Source organism: Ornithorhynchus anatinus, chromosome 2 (genome assembly GCF_004115215.2).
Source record: "Ornithorhynchus anatinus isolate Pmale09 chromosome 2, mOrnAna1.pri.v4, whole genome shotgun sequence".
NCBI lineage: Eukaryota > Metazoa > Chordata > Mammalia > Monotremata > Ornithorhynchidae > Ornithorhynchus > Ornithorhynchus anatinus.
This window is the reverse complement of record NC_041729.1, coordinates 45406713-45428365: the sequence shown is the minus strand read 5'-3', so window position 1 is coordinate 45428365 and position 21653 is coordinate 45406713. Positions and strand designations below refer to the sequence as shown.

General features: G+C 44.6%; 1 protein-coding gene across 2 annotated transcripts in view; it reads left to right on the top strand.

Moving 5' to 3' along the window:
- The first annotated feature begins 1227 nt into the window (after window positions 1–1227).
- CYTH3 (cytohesin 3) overlaps window positions 1228–21653 on the top strand; it is a 115133-nt gene continuing 94707 nt past the window's right edge. Inside the window, exon 1 of one of the 2 annotated variants that reach the window (XM_029057428.1) lies at window positions 1228–1396. In XM_029057428.1, coding sequence (XP_028913261.1) covers window positions 1363–1396 — 34 coding nt within the window. In that variant the 5' untranslated portion in view covers window positions 1228–1362. Of the gene's footprint in view, window positions 1397–2861; window positions 2934–21653 lie in introns of those variants that run through there. The other variant, XM_007669292.3, reaches the window with a different exon arrangement.

Sequence of the window (21653 nt, the reverse complement as noted above, 5' to 3'; positions counted from 1 at the left end):
TCCAGCTGAGGCCCAGTCGCCGGCAGCCCTGTCTGGGCCTCGGATGGAGAGGTCGGGTGACGACGGAGGATGCCGAGGGCCAGTCACGCTGCTGGGGGAGAGGCCCACGGACGGCTCGGGATGGCGACGCCGAGGGGGCCCCCTGGGTTACCTCGGCTGGGAGATGTGGACACAGTGTCCGTCTGTCGCCTCAGCCGCCTGCTTAGGCCTCGTCGGCCATGGCGTCTTCCCACCCGCCCGGGCTGAGGTAGCGGGGGGCAGGCCCAACTGGGCCTCGGATGGAGGGTAAGAGGCCGAGGGCCAGTCACGCTGCTGGGGGAGAAGCCCATGGACGGCTCGGTTTGGCAACGCCAAGAGGGGCCCCTCGATCGCCCCAGCTGGGAGACGACGCGGATTCTAGCTGTCGTCTCAATTGCCCGCTGAGGCCTCGTCGGCCATGGCGCCTTCCCACCTGCCCGGGCTGAGGTGGCGGGGGGCAGGCCCAACTGGGCCCCAGATGGAGGGGAAGAGGCCGAGGGCCAGTCACGCTGCTGGGGGAGAAGCCCATGGTCGGCTCGGTTTGGCGATGACATAGGGGGCCCTTCGATCGCCCCGACTGGGAGATGAGGATGCGGTGTCTATCCGTCGCCTCAATTGCCTGCTGAGGCCTCATCGGCCATGGCGTCTTCCCACCTGCCCGGGCTGGGGTGCTGGGGGGGCAGGCCCAACTGGGCCTCGGATGGAGGGTAAGAGGCCGAGGACCAGTCACGCTGCTGGGGAAGAAGCCCATGGACGGCTTGGTTTGGCGACGCCAAGGGGGGCCCCTCGATCGCCCTGACTGGGAGATGAAGATGCGGTGTCTATCCGTCGCCTCAATCGCCCACTTAGGCCTCGTCGGCCATGGCGTCTTCCCACCCGCCCGGGCTGAGGTGGCGGGGGACAGGCCCGTCTGGGCTTCAGTTGGAGGGGAAGAGGCGGAGGGCCAGTCACGCTGCTGGGGGAGAAGCCCATGGACGGCTCGGTTTGGCGACGCCATAGGGGGCCCCTCCATCGCCCCGCCTGGGAGACGAGGATGCGGTGTCTATCCGTCGCCTCAATCGCCCGCTGAGGCCTCGTCGGCCATGGCGCCTTCCCGCCCGCGGGGGCTGAGGCGGCGGGGGGCCGGGCCGGGCCGGGCCGGGCCGGGGAGTCACGTGACGGGGCGGTGGGGCCGGAGAGGCGGAGCGAGGGGAAGCAGACGGGCCCGAGCGCCGAGCTGGGAGCGCCGCCGGCCACGGCCGCGGGGACGAGGTCCGGCCCCGGACGGCTCCAGGGGCCTCGGCCGGCTCCCGGCTCCCAGCCCGTGGGGATCCCCGTCTCCTCCGGACGCTCCGCAACGCTAAAATGGAAGAAAACGGCGGCGGCGGCGGCGGCGGCGGTGAGTGGCGGCGGCGGCGCCGTCCGGGGGCTGGAGAGGGAGGCGGAGGCGCCCAAGGACCGGACGCCGGGGTCCGGAGGGGCCACCGAGGGGTGCGGGGTGAAGGGAACGGCTGGTCAAACCCAGGTCGATGGGGGCCAGATGCCCCCCCCCCCCCCCGAATGACCTTTTGATGATCGGTGGGGCGGTGCAGAAAGGCGAGAGAGATCGAAGCGCTTCTCCTGCCAGGATGGAGACTGGCAGGCTGGGAACCCTCCCCGTCTTCCATCCTTGCTCATTAAAAGGTCCCCCGAAAACTGGAAATTGTTTTTCCCGGGGTGGCCCATCCTGGGTGGGGGGTCTGTGGGCTGGGAGGGTCGTCTCCCTGGAGCCGAATGGCACCCGGAAAATGACAGTTCTTAATCCCTGGAAAAGAAGACTTGGGTGAGTGCTGTCCCTCCTGCTCGGCTCCGGCCCGCCAGCACGAAAGAGTCCAGGATCCTCCCAAGTTTTACTTTTATTGTCGCCTCCCCCGGGTGAAATGTAAGCACAGGGGCTCAGTGGAAAGAGCCCGGGTTTGGGAGTCAGGTCATGGGCTCGAATCCCGACGCACCCTCTTGTCAGCTGTGTGACTTTGAGGCACCGAGAAGTTAAGTGACTTGGCCTTGTTACCTCGTCTGTAAAAGGGGGATTAAGACGGTGAGCCCCGTATGGGACAACCTGAGTAGCTTGTATCCTCTCCAGCGCTTAGAACAGTGCTTGGCACATAGTCAGGGCTTAACAAATGCCATTATTATGATTATTATGATGGGAGGGGGAAACTGAAGGAGGTGCTGAAGGTCAGGGTTGGAAGCCGCCTGCGGCGACGGTCAGACAAAGAAATGGGGCAAGGGAAGGCCACTTTAGGGGTTGGACGTGCATGTTTTTTCGAAGAACCGAGGACCTAGGAATAGTTAGTTTGGGGGAGGCTAGGAGAGAGGAGTTCTCACATTTGGGCGTGACCCGATGTTCTCTGCCCCCCCGATAAGGCGTGTGTGAAATTCTAATATTTTATCCCCGCCGAAAGGCTGTATCTGTTGGATCCCTACGAAGAAATCTTTTATTATTGAGACGGCGCCGTGACACTGTATTTACCCAGCTTTGCCATGCACTTTGCATCACGGGGAAGCGATTGCTTTAGGTTCGGTGAAATCGGTATTTCCAACCAGCTTTCCAATAATCACTATTCACCACGTCCCATTCCACAGGCTGAGCATCGTTCAGTTGAGGAGCCCCCAACGCAAGTACAGTATTTCACTTCTGCAGGCACAGTGCTATTTCTTCCCCCCGTAGTCTAGATTGCCAAAGCCCCCCTCTGTTAAGGAGCTTATTTGCTGATCCTGATTATGGCTGCTCAGCTGTTGTCTGTACAAATCAGCAGTAGATTTTCAGGATGAAGTGGTTAATCAAGGTGCCAACTGGAATTTAACAGCCGCACAGAGGGAAATGTGTTTACCCAAAGAAACAGTGCGGTCGAGACGCTGAGAAATAGTTGGCAAGAGGCACGGCGTTTTAAAAAGTGAGTTATTTTCAGTTAAAGCAAAGGAGGTTTCTGTGACCCTGGGAGGGCGTGGTGTTTATGAAAAGTGCATTGGTGAAGAAGGAATCTTGTAGGAAGCCCCGCTGGAGGAAGGGTAGCTGTCTGGAGACGCTGGTTTTCCCTTAGTTATTGGATCCACTTCTTCTCTCTCCCTCCCCCCAACCACCGCCCGTGATTTTCTTGTTTTTAGAAAACGTCAGATATTCCGTTTTGTAAGTGAAGGTGTATGTGCTGAGAACTTTGTTTAAAAGATATGTAAGATTTGATGAGTCGGTGGACATTGAGCACTCTAAGGTGAATGTGAACAAATTACAGACCTTGAGCTCTGAAACAAACATGCTATTAAATGAGTAACTATAATTACTGTAGGGTAAAGGTATGCATAGCTGTATGTATCCTTAAACTCACATTTAATCCAGCTAAGAAGGGAATTTTAACCTTAGGATGTCCTCTGTGAATTGTGGAGGACTCCTGAAATTGAAAATAATATTCTTTGGATTGAAGAAGAAATCAGATATCAATGACCCCATTTAATATGAGTCCTTATTTCAGCGTAGTATATTGTTAGGCTTAAATGCGGATTATAGTTTGCTTTTTCATAACCCGAGAAATAATTATATTCATTTGAACAAGTCCTTAGGGTTACAGTCCTTGAAAATTTAGCTGTAGATCTTTATTTAAAAATTCATGGGTAAAATTCAGTTTTTGGAAAGCAATATGCTGTCATCTAATTCATAAAGTATGGATGGCTTATATTTTCAAAATACTCTGCTGTCAATCATCAGTTAGAGTGAAGCAGATCACTTTTATCCTTTTTTAATTGATAGGAAAGCAGAGGAGCTTGAATAATTGATTCAGAGATGCACCAAGAGAGGGTTGGTCCCAAAAATTTTTGAGAAGATCTCTATTTCCTCACAAATCATCTAGACAGTAAGCACAGAGGGCAGGGAATATGTCTGCTTATTGCTGTATCCTCCTAAGCGCTTAATATTGTGCTCTGCACACAGTAAGTGTTCAATAAATACGATTGAATGAATAGGATCATGCCTAACAACTCTCTGCACCCAGTAAAGTGCTCAGTAAATAGTATTGTTTGACAACTAAACACTGAGAAGCAGGGTGGCCTAATGGAAAGAGCCTGGGCCTGGGAATCAGAAAACCAGAGTTCTAATCCCGGCTCTGTCACTTTGCTCCTGTGCCTCAGTTTCCTCATCTGTAAAATGGGGATAAAATCCTACTCCCTCCTGCTTAGGCTGTTAGCCCCATGTGGTAAGGAAGTGCCCTCCAACCGCATTATTTTGTATCTACTCAAGGGCTTAGTATAGCGCTAAACACCTGCAGTGTCTAAACAGCGGTTCGTGGCTCACTAGTCTCTGTCTTTGAGCCCAATACAGGAATTCTGCAGTCAGTGTGATCATGTATATTGTGCTGTTTGAGTGACCAATCACTTTTCCCTTTGCCGTCAGATCCCATCTTGGGTGGCCCAGAGCCAGAGCCCAGGCTAACTGACAGTGTGGTGGAGGATGGTGGATGAAGGAAGTGGAGGACTGCTAAGAAGAAGCTGATTGGGTCTCTTTAGATGCTTTTTTTTTTAAATCTGTCACCAGATTTAGGCAACAAAAAGTTATGACAAAATGGGGAGTAGTATTGAAGAATTATTAATTCACAGCTCTGACATCAAGGTAGAAGGCCTTGAGAGCCAAAGTTTAATGTAATGACCAGGTGTTAGTCGATGTAATGATCCAGAAAAAGACTTGATGCTTATTCAGTTTCATTTACCTCCAGTGCCTACCAACAAATTACACACTTAATAAGTTATTAGTTGTAGGTAGTGATTGGAATTGTATGTGGATTTCAGACCTTCGCTTTGGCACTTTGTGATTTTTTTTTAATATATTCACAGACCTTGAATTCATGTTTCTATTCACTGCTATTTTGTTACAGAAGAAGTGTTTCTACTAGACACACTTTTCAAACTTCTAAAAGAAAATGGCAAATTATAAAAGCGAATTTGACTGTGTTCTTTTCGAAGACTTGACAGTTGGTGGATATTTCTGCATCTTTTAATGTAGGTGTAGAAAATTTGTTTTTCTAAATTATTACCTCTGTCAGCTTTATGTTGTATTTTCCTTTTATTGCAGTGAAACAAGAGACGGGACTTTGTTTCCCCTCATGTACTTTGTTCATTTGAATAGCTTCTTTCTAATCAAGCAATGGGATGTGGTTTCCTATTTTTTCTGAGTCTGTTGATTGGAACTTTACATTGGCCATCATATCTGGGATCAAGAATTAAATTGGCAATTGTTTTTTAGTAGCTCAGTATTCTAAACCTGGCTTTAGTTTGCTATGTGCTCAAGGTAGGCCCACATCAATTCTTGGCAGGCAAGTAATGCAGAGTGTTGATTTTTATTTCACTGCTTATTATAAGAAATGTAGCCATGGAAGAGGTTAGGTTTGATGTAGCTCAGTAACTTATTTTTATATAACATTCAGTTTAGTGTTTGTTGTTATGAAATCATGAAACTTCAAAAGTGAATGGGGAGAGCAAGAAACCACATTCTAAAACAATCCTAAAAAGAGCCCTAAAATATGTTAAACATTTTTAAATGGAGGGAAGTAATGGAAGATTTTCAGGATGAGAGTGAAAATCTGAATCTCCAACCTGGGGCAGTTTTTTTGTTATTGTCAGAGCTTTCAGACCCAAGTTGTCTTTTGTCTTTTGTGGAATAGGGAGGACAGGGAATGGATGCATATTTTAGAGGACATAGATGACTCTTTTGTAGTATGTCTTAATTCCTCAGTTGGCTGGAGTGTGTGTGATGAATTTGGGCTGAAGAGGAGCCAGATTTTTGCAGACACTTAACACTGTATAAAATATGTGACAAGACTGTCGACTAGGTAAATTCAGATGATTTAGAACATTTAGGAATTTACCTTCTTGGTTCCAACTGGCTAGGTTACGAGCGTCAAAGAACTGTGTTCTGTACAAGCCAAATATAAAATTTTCCTGTAATTAATTATTGACAGGCTTAAAGATATCGTAGCATCATCTGTCTTCCTTTTGCAAAAAAGTAAAAGGGAGAGTGATTCAACTTTGATAACCATTTCATTTTTCTTATTGAATTTGAAGGGAAACTATAAAACTATAGCAGTGGACATTATTTTGGACAGTAGAATTTCCTTTTTCTGAGGACAGATTCATATGAAACACATGCTCTTTGAGGGAGTTTGTGGTCCTCTGAGACTTGTCTAAAGAAGGAAATGGGTTGACCTATTTGGTTGCTATGAAATGAAAACAATCTTGTTTTCATTTTTGGTGAACATCTGGCTTGCATTTATTATATTACATTCTGGAAGTTCTTTAAAACCATAATTTGATAATACAGTGTTTCATTAAAACAGTAATATCTGGTTATTTCTATTGTTGCTTTTAAGTGCTGGTGCTCCTGACAGATTCATTATCCACTTTACCAGCAAAATCCACTTTTAAGAAGATGACTTCTGGGGCCATAAAATAAGAGCATAATATTTACCCATAGGTAACCTCTCTGTTCATCTTGTATTATTTCTAAAGTGCCTATTACCCATGATAGCTAGGTACCTTGACAAACTAAGTAGGCAGACAGCTAAGATTCTGTGGGTAAATGTCCTACTAATTCAGTCTACACTCATTTCAGGCTTAGAAGAGAATTTGGAAGGTATCTCTCTGTCCTAATAGCTATTTAGAAGCCTCTCTTCAAAGCCTTTTGAAATTAGATAATACTTTCAGCCACTCAATTAAAAGGAAAAACAGAAGTTGAGTGTTTCCTTCAGCATGCAGATCTTTTGACAGTCATCAAGTAGGGGTTTGAATATTTATTTTATAGAAAATGATAAAATAAAAAGATGGCATCAATTAAGCTCTTATTATCTGTCAGGCATTATGATAAGCGCTGGGATAATCAGATTGGACACAGTTTCTGTCTCACAATGGGCTCACAGTCTAAGAAGGAGGGAGAACCGGTATTTTATCATCATTTTACAGATGAGGAGACTGAAGCACGTGGCTTTTTTTTTTACTCTTAGAGGGAACAAAACTGAAATAAAATGAAAACGTGTGTTTTCAAGTTCCGCTCAGTAGATTTCAAAGTGCTGAATAGAGAAAGAATTAGATAAAAACATGTAAGAAGTGATGACGGTGATGGAGCCTGTCATCATCAACAGTGGAAGAGCCTTTGAGACCGAGAACCTGCAAAAAGAAATCCATTAAAACACTAGTGGTTTGCCCAGTGCCCCTTGCCCTGTTTTGCCCTTTACATTCTCTCGATCCTTTGGGTCATATTCACACTGGGCTAGTGGATACACCACCTGAATAGGGGGACAAGGATCCAGCACATTAAAGATGAGAAAAAAGCTTTATAAATGTTTTGTAGATTACCTGTCAAAGCATAAGGCTCTGTGTCTTGGTGGGTGTCTTGGTGGTTTATTTGGAAGCATTTGTGACTGTTGACTTGGATTCAGAATATGATGGTATTATTATTAATACTAATAATAATATCATAAAATACTGGGACAAAATTTTATTCCTAATTGACTTTTGCAAAAAAATACACCTTGCAGATATTTACTGTTGGATTTTTTTCGTGATGGAAAGGTTTAGGTGATATGTTATTTCATGGGTTACCATTGTAGGGATCAGAACGTCATCAAAAATGATCCCCTCCTATTACAGCTCTGCTATAAATCCCCAAAGTTGTAAAAGCTGAGTTGGTTTTACATAACTGGTAAGTGGGATGGGCTCTAGAGTGGGGCCAGGCCCTTGGCGGTCCAGGGTTGAGATGTACCAGCTAGTAAGGAGTATTGCCCATGTGAGGAGCTGGACTGCTCTGGATGTCGGCCTTCACTGCCGGCGCTAGGTTCCCCCAACTACTTTTTCCTATAAATGATTGTGGCCTCGCGGCCACCCGGGAATTCAGTGGCAGTGGTTTGGTGGCAAGGGAGCCTTCCCAGGGGAACTGGCCAGTATCTGCACTGTCCCAACTACCAGCTCCCACTCTGAACAAGACCTGGGCCAAATGTTCCACTCGTCCCACCCTTCCTTCAGCCTTGCTTATAAGATGTACAGCACTCTTCCTGTGGTGTGCACACCCTTAAGAGGCCCCCAAATGTCTTGAATTTTGATTGCCCAACAGTCACTAGAATGATATTCCCTCTTTCCATTCTGTGGTCAAATCTTTCCTTTAAACACAATTTATTCTTGCTCGTCAGATCTCATTTTTTTCCTCACCCTCGGCAATGAGAAAACAGGGGGTGTAAAACTTTTTTTTTTCCCACCAGACTGCATGCTGTGTCCCCCTCCCTCAGTTGGCTCCCTGGCTGTTCTTTCTTCTCTCTAGTGCCTATTAATTTGGCTGGATATACAGAACATGAATGAAGATGGAAAGTTGGAAAGAACAAGGAGCCAAGATGCTCCCCTTGCATTCTGCTGCAGCCACATCAACATTTGGATTTAAGCTCTTCTTTTTCTCTGCCTGCTGGAATAAATGCTTTCTTGAATGGCATTAAAGTCAGCATCAGTCCCTACCCCTACTCTTCCTTCCGTCAGGTGATATGATTCCTGGTGAGTGGCAAGCTGCACTGTGCTGTAGGATATCTGTTTCAGAAATAAATGATTTTTTTTTTTTTTTTACTTTTTTGGGCCATTTCTCCAGGCCAAAGCCCTACCTTTTTCTAGTCTCCTTACAGAACTCAGAGCTATATTAAATCAGAGCTTATTTCTGATGGGAGAAACTGCTGTCAAGACCAGCCACCCACCTTGTAACTCCGGGCTGGTCTCCTTGTAAAGAGGTAGGGTGTGCCATTGAACTCAATACCATTGGAGAGGGTTGGGGAATGCCTGCCTAGCACATTTAGGAATTCCCATCTCAAAGAAGAAATATTCTAATCCCATTAGCCTGGCTCGTGCTTGTTTTATTTTACAGCTATCAGGAAACCCATTAGGCCAGATTGGAAGCTAGGAATCTTGGGAGCAGATTTTACAGAGAAGGTCATTTCCTTAATTGAAGGGAGAGCCCTAAAGTTAGTGATGCTTAAATTATGAAATAGACTATTGCGCTCACTCTGGCTTTCCCCAATACCAGATTTTGGAATATGTTGTTGTATCCGAGGACCTAGCAGCAGCATTTATTTTAGATACCAAAACTGTGCATTCCAATGGGACCTTTTCACACCATAAGAGATGTTTCCCACAGTTTTGTTGGGGTAATTGTTTTCTCGGATTTCTTAGCGTTTGCCTTATATTACATTCAACCGGGGACCACAGCCTGCTCTCAGCTCATTAGTGAGGTGGAAAAATTAGGACATCATAATCTCTTTGCAGTGAAAATCTTTCTCTGCTGGTACTGTCAGTAAATTTCTAACTTCTCTTTCTTAGTCTCTTAATCATCGCTGAGCCTGACCAGAAAGGAACACACTTGATAAAGGCTGTTTCATTCCTTCCTTCCCATAATAGACTTTGCCATATAGATGGGGTTTTGCCATTCAGTTTGAACAATTACTCTAGCCTGGGAGGGGATCCTGACATAACTCACACCCCCTCCTCCTTATTCCATCAGGATGTCTATATTTCAGATCATTTTAGCTAGCTTAAATATACAGAAGATGAATTTTGTATTGGCTCTTTTTCCCGGCTGCATTAGAAGGAATTTCTGGGTGCTTGCCGCTGTCCACTTAATTCTGTGAGCTTGAATGTTGTGTTGTTGGTGTTTTGTTTTGAAATGAGTACTTTTAGCTCTGATGGGCAGAGGAATTTTGAGACATTGTAATGTTTAGCCTTACTCATAAACAAATGTTGGCAGATGAGAGATTGTTGTGGTGACTAAATTTGGGGGGACACAAATTGGGATGGGACTGGGGGCCTAAAGTGGTGAGAACTGAAAGAAAGGCACATGAGAGATGGGAAGGGGGAAAGGTGGGAGAAAGAGGGAAAAGAGAAAAAGGGAGGGTGATTTAAACATGAGAGAGGGGATAGGGCGGGAGGAAAAGGGAAGAGAAAGTGCCACTTGAGCGGGAATGAAAAGGGGCCACTTCCTCTCTGTACCGTCACTCGCCACCGGCCTCTCCTGCTGTCCTTTTCTGCCACCGACCTCCCATGTCATCCTCTGACACTTGGTTCCAGCAGTTTTGCCTGGGATGCTCTGCTGTTGCTTGCTGCAACTCTCTGCCCCCTTCTGCTGCCCCTCCTTGGCTCCAGCAGTTCTGGCTGGGCAGCAGAAAATCAATCAATCAGTCAATCAATGAATCGTATTTATGGAGTGCTTACTAAGTGCAGAGTACTATACTAAGCATGTGGGAGAATATGCTATAACAAAGTTGGTAATTATGTTCCATGCCCACAGTGAGCTAAGAGCCTAGATGAAGGGTCAGATGATCTTAATAAATTATGGATATGGACACTAGTGCTATGGGCTAAGGGAGGAGTAATTAAAGGGAGCAAATCCAAATGCAAGGGCATTGCAGAAGGGAGTGGGAGAAGAATTGAGGGCTAGGTTGGGGAAGGCCCCTCGGAGGAAATATGTTTTCAAGTAGGTGTTGAAGGTGGGGAGAGTCTTTTGGATATGAAGAGGAAGGGCATTTCGGCTAGAGGCAGGCTGTGGGCAAGGGATTGGCGGTGAGATAGACGAGATGGAGGTGGAGTGAGTCGGTTGACATTAGGGGAGCAAAGTGTGGGGACTGGGTTGGAGTAGGAAATCAGGGAGGTGAGATAGGCGAGGGAAAGAGGATTAAGTGCTTTAAAGCCAATGGTGGGGAGTTTGATGTGGAGGTGGATGGGTAACCCCCTGGAGACTCTTAAGGAGTGGGGAAACGTGGACTAAACATTTCTGTTAGAAAAGTGATCCAGGCAGCAGAGCAAAGTATGGACTGGAGCGGAGAGAGATGGGAGACAGGGAGGTCAGCAAGAGGGTTGTTGTGGTAACCAAAGCATAATAGGATAAGTGTGTGGATTACCATGGTAGCAGTTTGGATGGAGGGAAAAGGGTGGATTTAGCGGTATTGTGAGGGTTGAGTCGACCGGATTTTGTGACAGGTTGAATGAGAGAGCCGAATCGAGGATGACGCCAAAGTTATGTGCTTGTGATATGGGGAGTATGATGGGGCCGTCTACAGTGATGGAAAAATCATGGGGAGGGCACGATTGGGTGGGAAGATAAGGAGTTCTGTTTTGGACATGTTTAGTTTGAGGTGTCAGCGAGACATCCAAGTAGAGATGTTTTGAAGGCAGGTGGGAATGCAGATTGCAGAGAAGGAGAGAGATCAGGGCTAGAGATGTAGATCTGGGGATCATCCTCATAGTTGAAGCCATGGGAGCCAATGAGTTTTCCAAGGGAAAGTGGTCAGGGAGCCAAGGGACAGTTGTGGCCGCTCTCTAAATGAAAACCAGACCTTGGGACTGAGAAAAGCAGTTTCTGGCTTGGTTGGAAATTCATCTTCTAAACCTTCTGGAAAGAAGTACTTAGTACAGTGCTCTGCACACAGTAAGCGCTCAATAAATGCGATTGAATAAATGACCTGTCCAGGCCGCAAGAGCTGGCTTGGTTGTTGAAGCAGTGGCAGCTGAGGAGGAGGAGGAGAAGTGTTTTTCCTCAGTGTTGACAGCAGTAACCGCTGAAGCTATCATAATCACAACTTGGAGTTTCTGTCCTGCCACTCTGACCTAAAGTAGGAAAGTGGGATCTGGAATGGGCCCTGCTTTCGGCATTTTGGAATATGAGACAGACTGTCCTCCCAAAGCCCTCTTCAAAAGAAAAAATTAGGACAGATCTGTCTTAAGCAGGACCTCTGGTCACTCTAGTTAATAGTTTTAAAAGCCAAATTCTGAAGGAGTATTGTGTTTTGGCATTTTCTCTTCAAAAGTTCAATTTACCTTTGCATCTTCTACCTGAGTCTGAGATGGATTGGCTTGTTTTGTGGGAAGCGTACATCAAATCTGTAGCCCAGAGGAATTACTTGAAAGTCTCACGCAGACGGCTGTGGAATATGTGGGTGGGTGAACTTGGCACAGTTATTCACAGTGGTATGCTAGACTTCAGCGCATATGGTGATGATTAGTTTTCTGGCTTTGTGTAGTAAAGATTTTATTATTAATATTTTGCAAAGGCCTTTTTTAATGAATGCTCCTTGAAAATTTCATAAGTCAAACTTCAGCTACACAGTACAAAAGAGAAGGTTTTTTTTCCCTGTTAGAACTCTGGATGAAGGACAAGTTCTTAACTCTCCAAGGAATTAAGTTCTCCTTCCTTTCCCCTCCTCCCCCACCCTCTTCACTTTTCTATTGGATTTTAAAAAATGCAACTTTAACTACAGCTGGGACTAATACAGGATCCAGCTGTAACTTTTTGTTGTTGTTCACATGTCCGGTGATGGTCATACCAAAGTCATTGTATGAAAATTTAGTAAAGGAAAGGGCAGGGTGGGAAAAAAAATGACCCTCAATGAAAGTAGGCAAGAAAAAGCAACAGGAACTAGGAGTCTCCATTTCAGACCTCTGATTTAAATTCCGTCCAAAGTACTTAAAGCCCCTTCTTTTGTTTGTGACTTTAGTCCATTAGGTATTTTTATTCCCCCTTTCTATAACAAAATTGTGTATGTAACTAAGTAGGGCAGCAGTAAACGGTGTTGGCAGACAATTTTGGATGGGAAGCAGAAAATTCTAACGTATGGAAGCCAAGAAGTCTCACTAGCTCTGAAAGCCTGCACTTCCCTACTCTTAAAATAAAGCAAGGCTAAGATCTTGCAGGGACTTTGCTAGTATGCATTAAGGGAATGGGTGAAGCAACAGAGTTGGGTGTTCTGTATACACCATATGTAATGTTGGCATTTGTTAAGCGCTTACTATATGCAGAGCACTGTTCTAAGCTCTGGGGTAGATACAGGGTGATCAGGTTGTCCCACATGGGGCTCACAGTTTTAATCCCCATTTTACAGATGAGGTAACTGAGGCACATTGAGGTGGGTAAAATAGTATGTAGAACTGGTAATGACTAAAAAGAATGGAAAATAACAGGGCATCGGTATTAACAGATTTTATTCTGGATTGTATATTCTTCGAGGAGTTGACAATTCTGCTTGGACCGTAAACTCCTTGAGGGCAGGGATCTTGTCTAGTTGTACTCTCTCAAGTCTGTAGTGCAATGCTCAGCCCAGAATAAGCAGAGTAAGTACTTTTGACTGATTATTCTAAAGGCTTTGCCTTTAAATTAAGATTGTTTTAGAAGAGCCCAAAACACAGTTGCACCCAGCTACCTTTGTAAAGAGTATACGTACACATATCATAAAGTTTATTCCCATATATATACACACACATGTTTATCGCAAGACTAGTGGTTTGCACATATTTGCGTGTCTCAAACAATTTGTGTTTTTTCATATTAAGGAGGTCAGATTTCTCAGGTTTCTTGTAATTGCAGCCAGACATCCTGTTTGGGGGCTGTTTGAGAGGAATGTTGCATGTGGAGAAAACAAACAGCATTTTAGTAATTTGCTGCTTTTATCCTTGTTTTTAAGACGGGCTCTGGAGGTAAATTTCTTTAAAATATTGTGCTATATTCCCAAATGGTCTTCCTTTGTTTCTATGAGTCAGCACCTCAGTACAATAGTACTAATACATCCAGGACTTCACCAGTCTAATTATTTGGTACAGTGCCTTATACTGATCAAATTGGCAAGCAAAATGGGGAATCAGTTGTGCAGTAGAATCACATTTTTAAGTACAGAACTGTTAAGGTGAGCTGCTCCACACTTACAGAACAGTTCTGATTCATAATGAAAGAGGCCTATGGATGTCATTTATACTCTGCTGGTGGTGGGATGCTTAGTGGGTGTATGTTTCTACACATTACATGGGCTCCTTCTGGATTCAATTACTCGTTTTCTTATTTTAATATAAAGATGGTCTTGTGGCTGACCTCTTGGTTTTGACTGATGGCCTGACTTCCTGCCCTTCATGGTACCAGAGTTTGGAGAGACTCCGGAATTTCTGTTGCTTGTTCTAGTGAAGTGTTGCAAGGTTGAGCTATGAACCTGCAAAGATGACTGGGGAACAGGGTGATTGTAAACTCTTTGCAAGGTGTTTTTGGGGTCAGCTTTGAGGTAAAGGGTACTCCTAAAGATCTCGTTTAACCCCATGATCACGAAGACCCCCCGCATTCTGGGAGATCTTTTTTTATTGTATTTGTTAAGCACCTACTCTGTGTCAAAAACTGTTCTAGCGCTGGGATAAGTAGGTCAGACATAAGCCCTGTCCTGCACGGGACCCTCCATCTAAGTAGAAGTGAGAACAGGTATTTAATCCCCTTTTTACAGTTGAGAAAACCAAGGAATAGAGAAGTTGAGTGACTTGTCCAAGGTCACAAAACAAGCAATTGACAGATCTGGGATTAGAACCCCGGTCCTCTTGATTCCCAGGTCTGTGGTCTTTCAACTAGACAACACTGCTTCCCTGTCATTTCTAGGTGCCATCATATTTTTTTCCCAAGGAAATGGGGTGTAGATTTATTTGGCAAGTGGGCTAGAAGCTGATCTGAAGTGGTACTATTGAATCTGTGCTATTACCTAGATAAAGTGCATGAGGAATGGACAATTTTGTTGACTCTCAAGCAGGAGCAGAATTGTTTTTACAAAAGTTAGTGTCCTGTTTAAAGATCTAGGCTACCCCAGAGAGGTTTAAAGAGACATGCCAGAGTGACGTTGGTGAACATTTTTTTTCCCTTTTCTTTTCAATGGCAACTAATGGATGTTCCTGCCTGGGCTAGGCTTTTCAGTGAGACTTTACGGCATTTCCAGAACTGATCATGTGATGAAAATGATGTTCAGAAGCCTGTAGCAAGATTATAATTATTTTAAAATGGTCACGGAAGATAGTGAGTGTGTGCGTGTGTATTGTTTTTTGTTTTTTAAGAGGCCAGTTACCTTTTTCTTTGACATATAATGGGGCCTCAAAACTCTCATGTATCAAAATTTTTATATGTCATGATTAGAGTGTGACATAAGAAAGAAGTTAAATGCTGCCCATTTTATTTCACCTACATGTAAAACTAGCAGAAAGATCTGTATCTTAAGCACTTGTAAAAGAAGTAAAAATGTTGTTAGAGGGAGCCCCAAGGGGAAGCAAAGAGAGACAGAGGAGCATCTTGAGGAAGACAGACACAGGACCACCATAGAGAGACCCCCACAAAGAATCACACAGGGAGATCACAGGGAGGCACAGACACCCCGTCTCATTTTCAGTCATTCATATAGCTGAGCCCAGCTTTTTTTGGCAGAGCCTTGTTTTTAGGGATTAGGGGTCACGCATAAGTCTGTGTGCAAACATTCCCTCCACCCTTCGAACCTTAACCTCAGAAGCCAATACTGCCATCTGGGAATCCTCTCCTAGCCATCAAGGGAACCAGAGGGAGGCAACCCAGATGGTGACAATCGAGAAGCAGCATGGCCCAGTGAAAGAACATGGGAGTCAGTAGGACCTGAGTTCCAATCCTGGCTCTGCCACTTGTCTGCTATGTGAACCTGGGCAAGTCACTTCTCTGGGCCTCAGTACCCTCATCTGTAAAATGGGGATTAAGACTGTGAGCCCCATGCGGGATAAGGACTGTGTCCAACCTGATTTCTTACCTACTTCAGCACTTAGTACAGTGCTTGGCACATAGTAAGTGCTTAACAAATACCATGAAAAACAAAACAAAAAATGTCTTCCTCTAAATATATATTGAACTTAGAAATTTGCCCAGTGCTCTGATTGTCTTGGAGGTGACCCCAGGAGGTGACGGGTCAGGAGAACATGCCCTGTGCCCTAGCAAAACACAGCTTGAAATCCCTTCTTGCATCCCTGCCTCCTGGAGCAGGTTGGTGGTCAGGATGGCCCTGAAGGGTTCAATCAATCAAACAGTGGTATTTGTTAAGTGCTTACTGTGTCCAGAGCACTGTACTAACAGCTTGACTGAGTACATTGTAACAGAGTTGGTAGACATGTTCCCTGCCCACAATTAGCTTGCAGTCCAGAGGGGGAGACAGACATTAATATAAATCAATTATGGGTAAGTGCCGTGAATCCAAATATCTTTCCCTTTTTGTTTTCCTGCCAACCCTGATTCACCATTGAGCAGGGCAGGCGAAATCTTGAAAAGAAGGGAGACAGTCTACTGACCTTCCCCACACCCACACACTCTCTGATATCCGTGCGTGCCGATATCAGTGCCGGAGCCAGTGTAACATTGGATCTGTCCTCGGTGCACAGAGGACCGGAGAAGGGAAGGTAAGCGAAAGAGGCCGTTGGCTGGTCAGAATTCTTGGTGCAAATCTGGCTGGAGCCAGTGTGGAGAACTAGGCAGGCAACGACAGCAACAGACTCAGATGAAGGTAAGTGAAATAGGGCCCAGCCACCTCCCTCCCCTTGTCACTTGCAGGTAGATTTCCCACAGTGACTCCTCCTGGATCAGGGCCAGGAATTTGGGTCAGCTGGAGGCAGTGATGGTGCAGCAGTCATTGCAGCCTACATTTTCCTTTTTCTTCTCTCACTGTTCCTTTGTGGTCTGGTTCGTGCTGAGGATATTTTGATGAATGAGCAGAGTTTGTATCTATCGAGGTGGTCACCGACAGCACTTACTCTTTCTCACCCAGAAGCAGATGTGCATTACTTATTGTGTTACATAGGTCATGTGATGTACCATAATGATGTCATAGGGAACCTTTTTCAGAAATCCGCAGAACTTAGGCCATGTCCCCAAGAGGTCGGTGACTCCCTTTCCCTTAACTCCAAAAACCTTTGATTCCCCTCACAGTTCCCTTGAAACGCTTCCAAGCTCCAGGACCTAGTAGCTGGAGCCTTGGTGGAGGGAGGCTAGGCCTTTAAAATAAAGATACCGGACATAAAGGTATCGGGTGCTGTATCTGCACGGTGGGAGACCTATCAGCCGAAAATTGAACTGACCAGTATAAAACCAGAGAAAGGGCCATCCTAGTTTTTGTCCGTTTAAGTATGTGGGAGGATGGGGGCCGAAGGTGAGGAAAAAATAATAATAATAATAATGTTGGTATTTGTTAAGCGCTTACTATGTGCCGAGCACTGTTCTAAGCGCTGGGGTAGACATAGGGGAATCAGCTTGTCCCACATGGGGCTCACAGTCTTAATCCCCATTTTACAGATGAGGGAACTGAGGCACCGAGAAGTTAAGTGACTTGCCCACAGTCACACAGCCGACAAGTGGCAGAGCTGGGATTCGAACTCATGAGCCCTGACTCCAAAGCCCGTGCTCTTTCCACTGAGCCACGCTGCTTCTCCAAGCAGCATGGAAGCAGCGTAGCCTACTGGAAAGCATGGGCCTGGGGTCAGAGGACCTGGGTTCTAATCCCTGCTCTTCTACTTGTCTGCTGTGGAACCGTGGACAAGTCACTTCACTTTTCTGTTACCTCATCTATAAAATGGGGTTTAAGATTCAGAGTACCGTATGGAACATGGACTGTGTCCAACCTGATTAGCTTATATCTACCCCTGCACTTAGTACACTGCCTGGCACAGTAAATGCTTAATAAATACCATGAAAAAAATAAGTGTAACATTCTTATATTTAACATCCAAGAAAAACCCCATACAAGGCTAAAATATTTTTAAAAATACAATGATTAAAACGTGACCCTTAGGAGAAGACTACAAGGATTAGCTAAAAAGCAATGTAACCAACAAGCAGCTTGGAAGCTGTTAAAAAGCACCAGGTTTATAACCCAGATAAAATATGTGACACAGAACAAAAAGAAAGTGACCAAAAGAAACTCTGCATGCCCAAGCCAAAGAGGTCAACAACAGGAAGAAGTCTTCTTTCAAAAACTGCTTGCCCTCTGAGGAGAATAAGAAGGCTTGTTAGAGTGGCAGATCTGTGCAAGTGGGAAATTAGGTGAATGAAAAAGGAATCTGGAAGCCACCTTGAAAGGGACCCCAAAGCTAATAAATAATAAAAGATTCTTCAGGATTAGCAAAGGCAGGAAATAGAGTAGGTATTTGATTATTTGGCCTACTTGATGATTGAGTTTTAAATGTTGGGCCTGGAAATGAAAAAGAGACAAGAGAATCAATTCTATCATTTCTTCATGGAGGAGGATATTGGAGAGATAACCACATTTAAATTGCTTTTTATAGACAACAGTTCAGATGACCTGAGTCAAATCGTGGTAAGCATACAGGATTTTTAGACCAGACTGGCGAACCAGGTCTGGGTAACCAAACAGCTTAAAAGCCACCGTCTCACGACTCCTCTTGATAATGATCTAGGTTGCGTCTGCTTGCTGGAATGGCTGCTCCAGGCTGGACGTTGTTTTGCTGCAGTGGACCACTGCTTCCCCCCTTTTGGAGGTAGGGCTGAACTGTCTTGAGGGCTGTACTAAGGAAGTTTTTCAGTGGGTTGTTGGCTGGAAATTCCTATCCCTGGGATCCAGCCAGAAAACTTTCCCTGTGGTAACCAAGCTGGATCTGGCATAAAATGGAAGTTAGATGTGGGGTAATTTGGCCATGAGCATAAGATGTGAGTGGTTAATAGGCTAATACTAATTTTTGAGTGCTTAATACATTGCTAAGCACTTAATGTAGGTATCTGCACATAGAAAGTACTCAGTAGATTCTATCAATTGAATGATTTCTTAATTTTCCCCAAGCAGGGCACTCAGCCAGCACATGGCATAACCTCATGGTTTGATAATAATAATAGTTATAATATTTGTTAAGCACTTTCTATTTACCAAGCAGTGTTCTAAGTTCTGGGGTAGATACCAGATAATCAAGTTTTGGGGTTTTTTTTTCATGGTATTTGTTAAGCACTTACTAAGTGCCAGGCACTGTACTAAGTGCTGGGGCAGAAAAGCCAATCAATTTGTACATAGTCCCTGTCCCACATGGGGCTCACAGTCTTAATCCCCATTTTACAGATGAGGGAACTGAGGCACAGAGAAGTGAAGTGACTTGCTCAAGGTCAGACAGCAGGTAAGCGGCGGAGCCAGGATTAGATCCCAGGTTCTTCTGACTCCCAGGCCCATGCTCTTTCCACTAGACCATGCTGCTCTGTGTTGGCTGATGGTCTTAACTCTTCAGGAGCTGCAAATGCTCTCTGTATTTAGTGTACCTCTTTAATATTCCATGGTTTGTGTAAATAGTTAAATCCTGATTTTGATTTTACCTTGTTTGGGAGTTTGGGTTCCAACCTGGACTCTGGGACCTACATAGACTTTTAATTGGATCCTGGATGGAGTTCCTAAATCCATTTTGTTTAGTGGCTATTGGTCCTGGTTTATAGTGATACAAGAATGCCCCCCTAAATTTGACACAATGAAGGAAAAATTTCCTTGAATTATGACTTTCGTCATTGCCACTTAACACCTCCCTCATTCTCATGGGAACACCTGTTCCCCTCCCACCCCAGGTCCCTTGGGTACCATGGCTGTTAAAGGAAATTTTCTTTGACTTGTGACTCTTGGACCACAATACACTTATGGCTTTGTGGCAATTCAATTCATGAGGCTTGGCCACCCCTGAACTACATGTAAACAAATCAAGGAATTTGGGTGGGGTAATTGCAGAACTCCTGGCAAGTGTGTAAATTATAATTACAAATGGCCACTGTCCTGGAGGGCTGGCAGATCACCAATGACTTTCCACTCTCTAAGAAGTATTCCAGAGGTAATCTTGGGAACTTTAAATCAATTAGTCTTGCTTTTCTATACATGACAAATTGGAAAAAATCTATAATCAAGTTTTGGATCACTAAGCCATTAAAAAACACAGTCTGTTAGGGAAAAGCAACATGTTTTCTCTGAGGGGAATTCATGCCCCATTAATCTCCTGGAGTTCTTTGAAAGGGTCAATAAACATGTGGACAGAAGGGAACCAGTGGACATAATATTTCTAGATTTTTCAAAAGGCCCTTGGAAAGCTGAATAGCCGTGGATATGGGGGGAATGTTTTGTCAGAGACAGAAAAATGACTAAAAATAGGAGACAAAGGAGCAGGGATTAGTGACCACTTTTCTCAATGGAGGAATGCAAATAGTGGTCTTCTCCAGGGATCAGTGCTAAGGTCGGTGTTATTTATTATATCCATAAGTGTTCTTGAAGATTAGTCTGTATGTCATTAAGCTCTTCCCGTGGCACAGTGTTGGGTAGATATGAAAAAAATTACAGAAAGACCTCAAAAGGGTGAATGAATAAGCGGGGAAGGTGGTAGGTGATTTCCCTGAGCTTTGGTGAGAACAGGTGTAGGGTAAGGTAACTAAATTACAACCAAATGGTGATGGACTCTGAGATAGCAGTAATTTAGAGTCATTGTCAACTGTCCCTTTAATTTTTTTACGGTGTTAGTTCAGTATGTGGTACATAGGAAGTGCTTAAAGTGCTGAGGTAAATACAAGCTAATCAGAGTAGACACAGTCCATGTCCCACATGAGGCTCGCAGTCTTAATCCCCATTTTACAAATGAGATAACTGAGGTACAGAGAAGTGATTTGCCTAAGGTCACACAGCAGACAAATGATGGAGCAGGGATTAGAACCCAGGTCCTCTGACTCCCAGGCCTGTGCTCTTTCCATTTGGCCACACTACTTCCATGCTACTTATTTTTTAATGTACAAGAATTACCAAAAAAAAAAGCCAATGAAATGATGGGCATCCTCAGGAAGGACACAAAAACAAAACTGAAGCCTTATTTGTGGTATATAAAATCATTATATGCCCCTCCTGGAATGCATTCAGCTTAGGTCAGCACATTTTGGAAAGGATTTGTAGAGCTGGGTAAGGTACAGAAAAGAGCAGCCAAAGGATAAAGGCTTGGAGTAGCTTCCACAAGAGGATACATGTAAAAAGTGAGGGCTTTTTAGCTGGGAAAGTCTGAGGAGAACAAGATTGAAGTTACCAAGTCTCAAAAAATGTGAAGAATTGTTCAACAAATCTCACAACACCAGGATGTCATGCTACCTACTGAAGGTGGTAGGACCAAACCAAAAGGAAGCACTCCTCATTATTTTGGGTATATTAAGCATATTATACCTATTAGATTATGGTACATTTTGTTCAGTCTTCGATGAGACCTTTGTGGGTTTGACACCCCTAGTAGATCTTATTGAAGGTTGGCAGGGGAATTGCAGAGAAGGAAAGGAGAAAACTACACTTTCTAGGAAGCAAAGGAGCTGACATGCACATTTTACATCACAGAAAGGGGTGGGTAGTCCTGGGCAGAGCCAAGTCCTTCAGTGTTTTTTTGGGTTTTTTTTGATGAGAGCAGAGAAAGTGTTTCTGGTTCTTTCTTTTTCTCCTGTTGCTAATTGAGTGAGGAGGTTCTTCATTTACCTCTGGTCAGATGGCCCTATGTGGCTAATTAAGCTTATTGAAAAGTAGGCTAGGGGAGTGGGGAACTAACTGGTGGTCTGTGTTGGGATTTTCCTGGTGTAAATCATGGTTTGCAGTTTTAAATCTCTATATGAATTACCTTTTCTTGCATTCTTTGCAGTTCTCTCTCTCTGATTAAAATATTATTTGTTAATGGGCATGGATAATCAGAGTTTTATAGTTCTTCAGTGTACTCCGCCAGAGTTCCCTTTCAGGTCCTGGTCAGATTCCACATCTCTTTTCTTTTTGAAGAAGGGCTATTAATGTTTCTTATTTTTGATATTTTAGTAAGGTGCTTCTTAT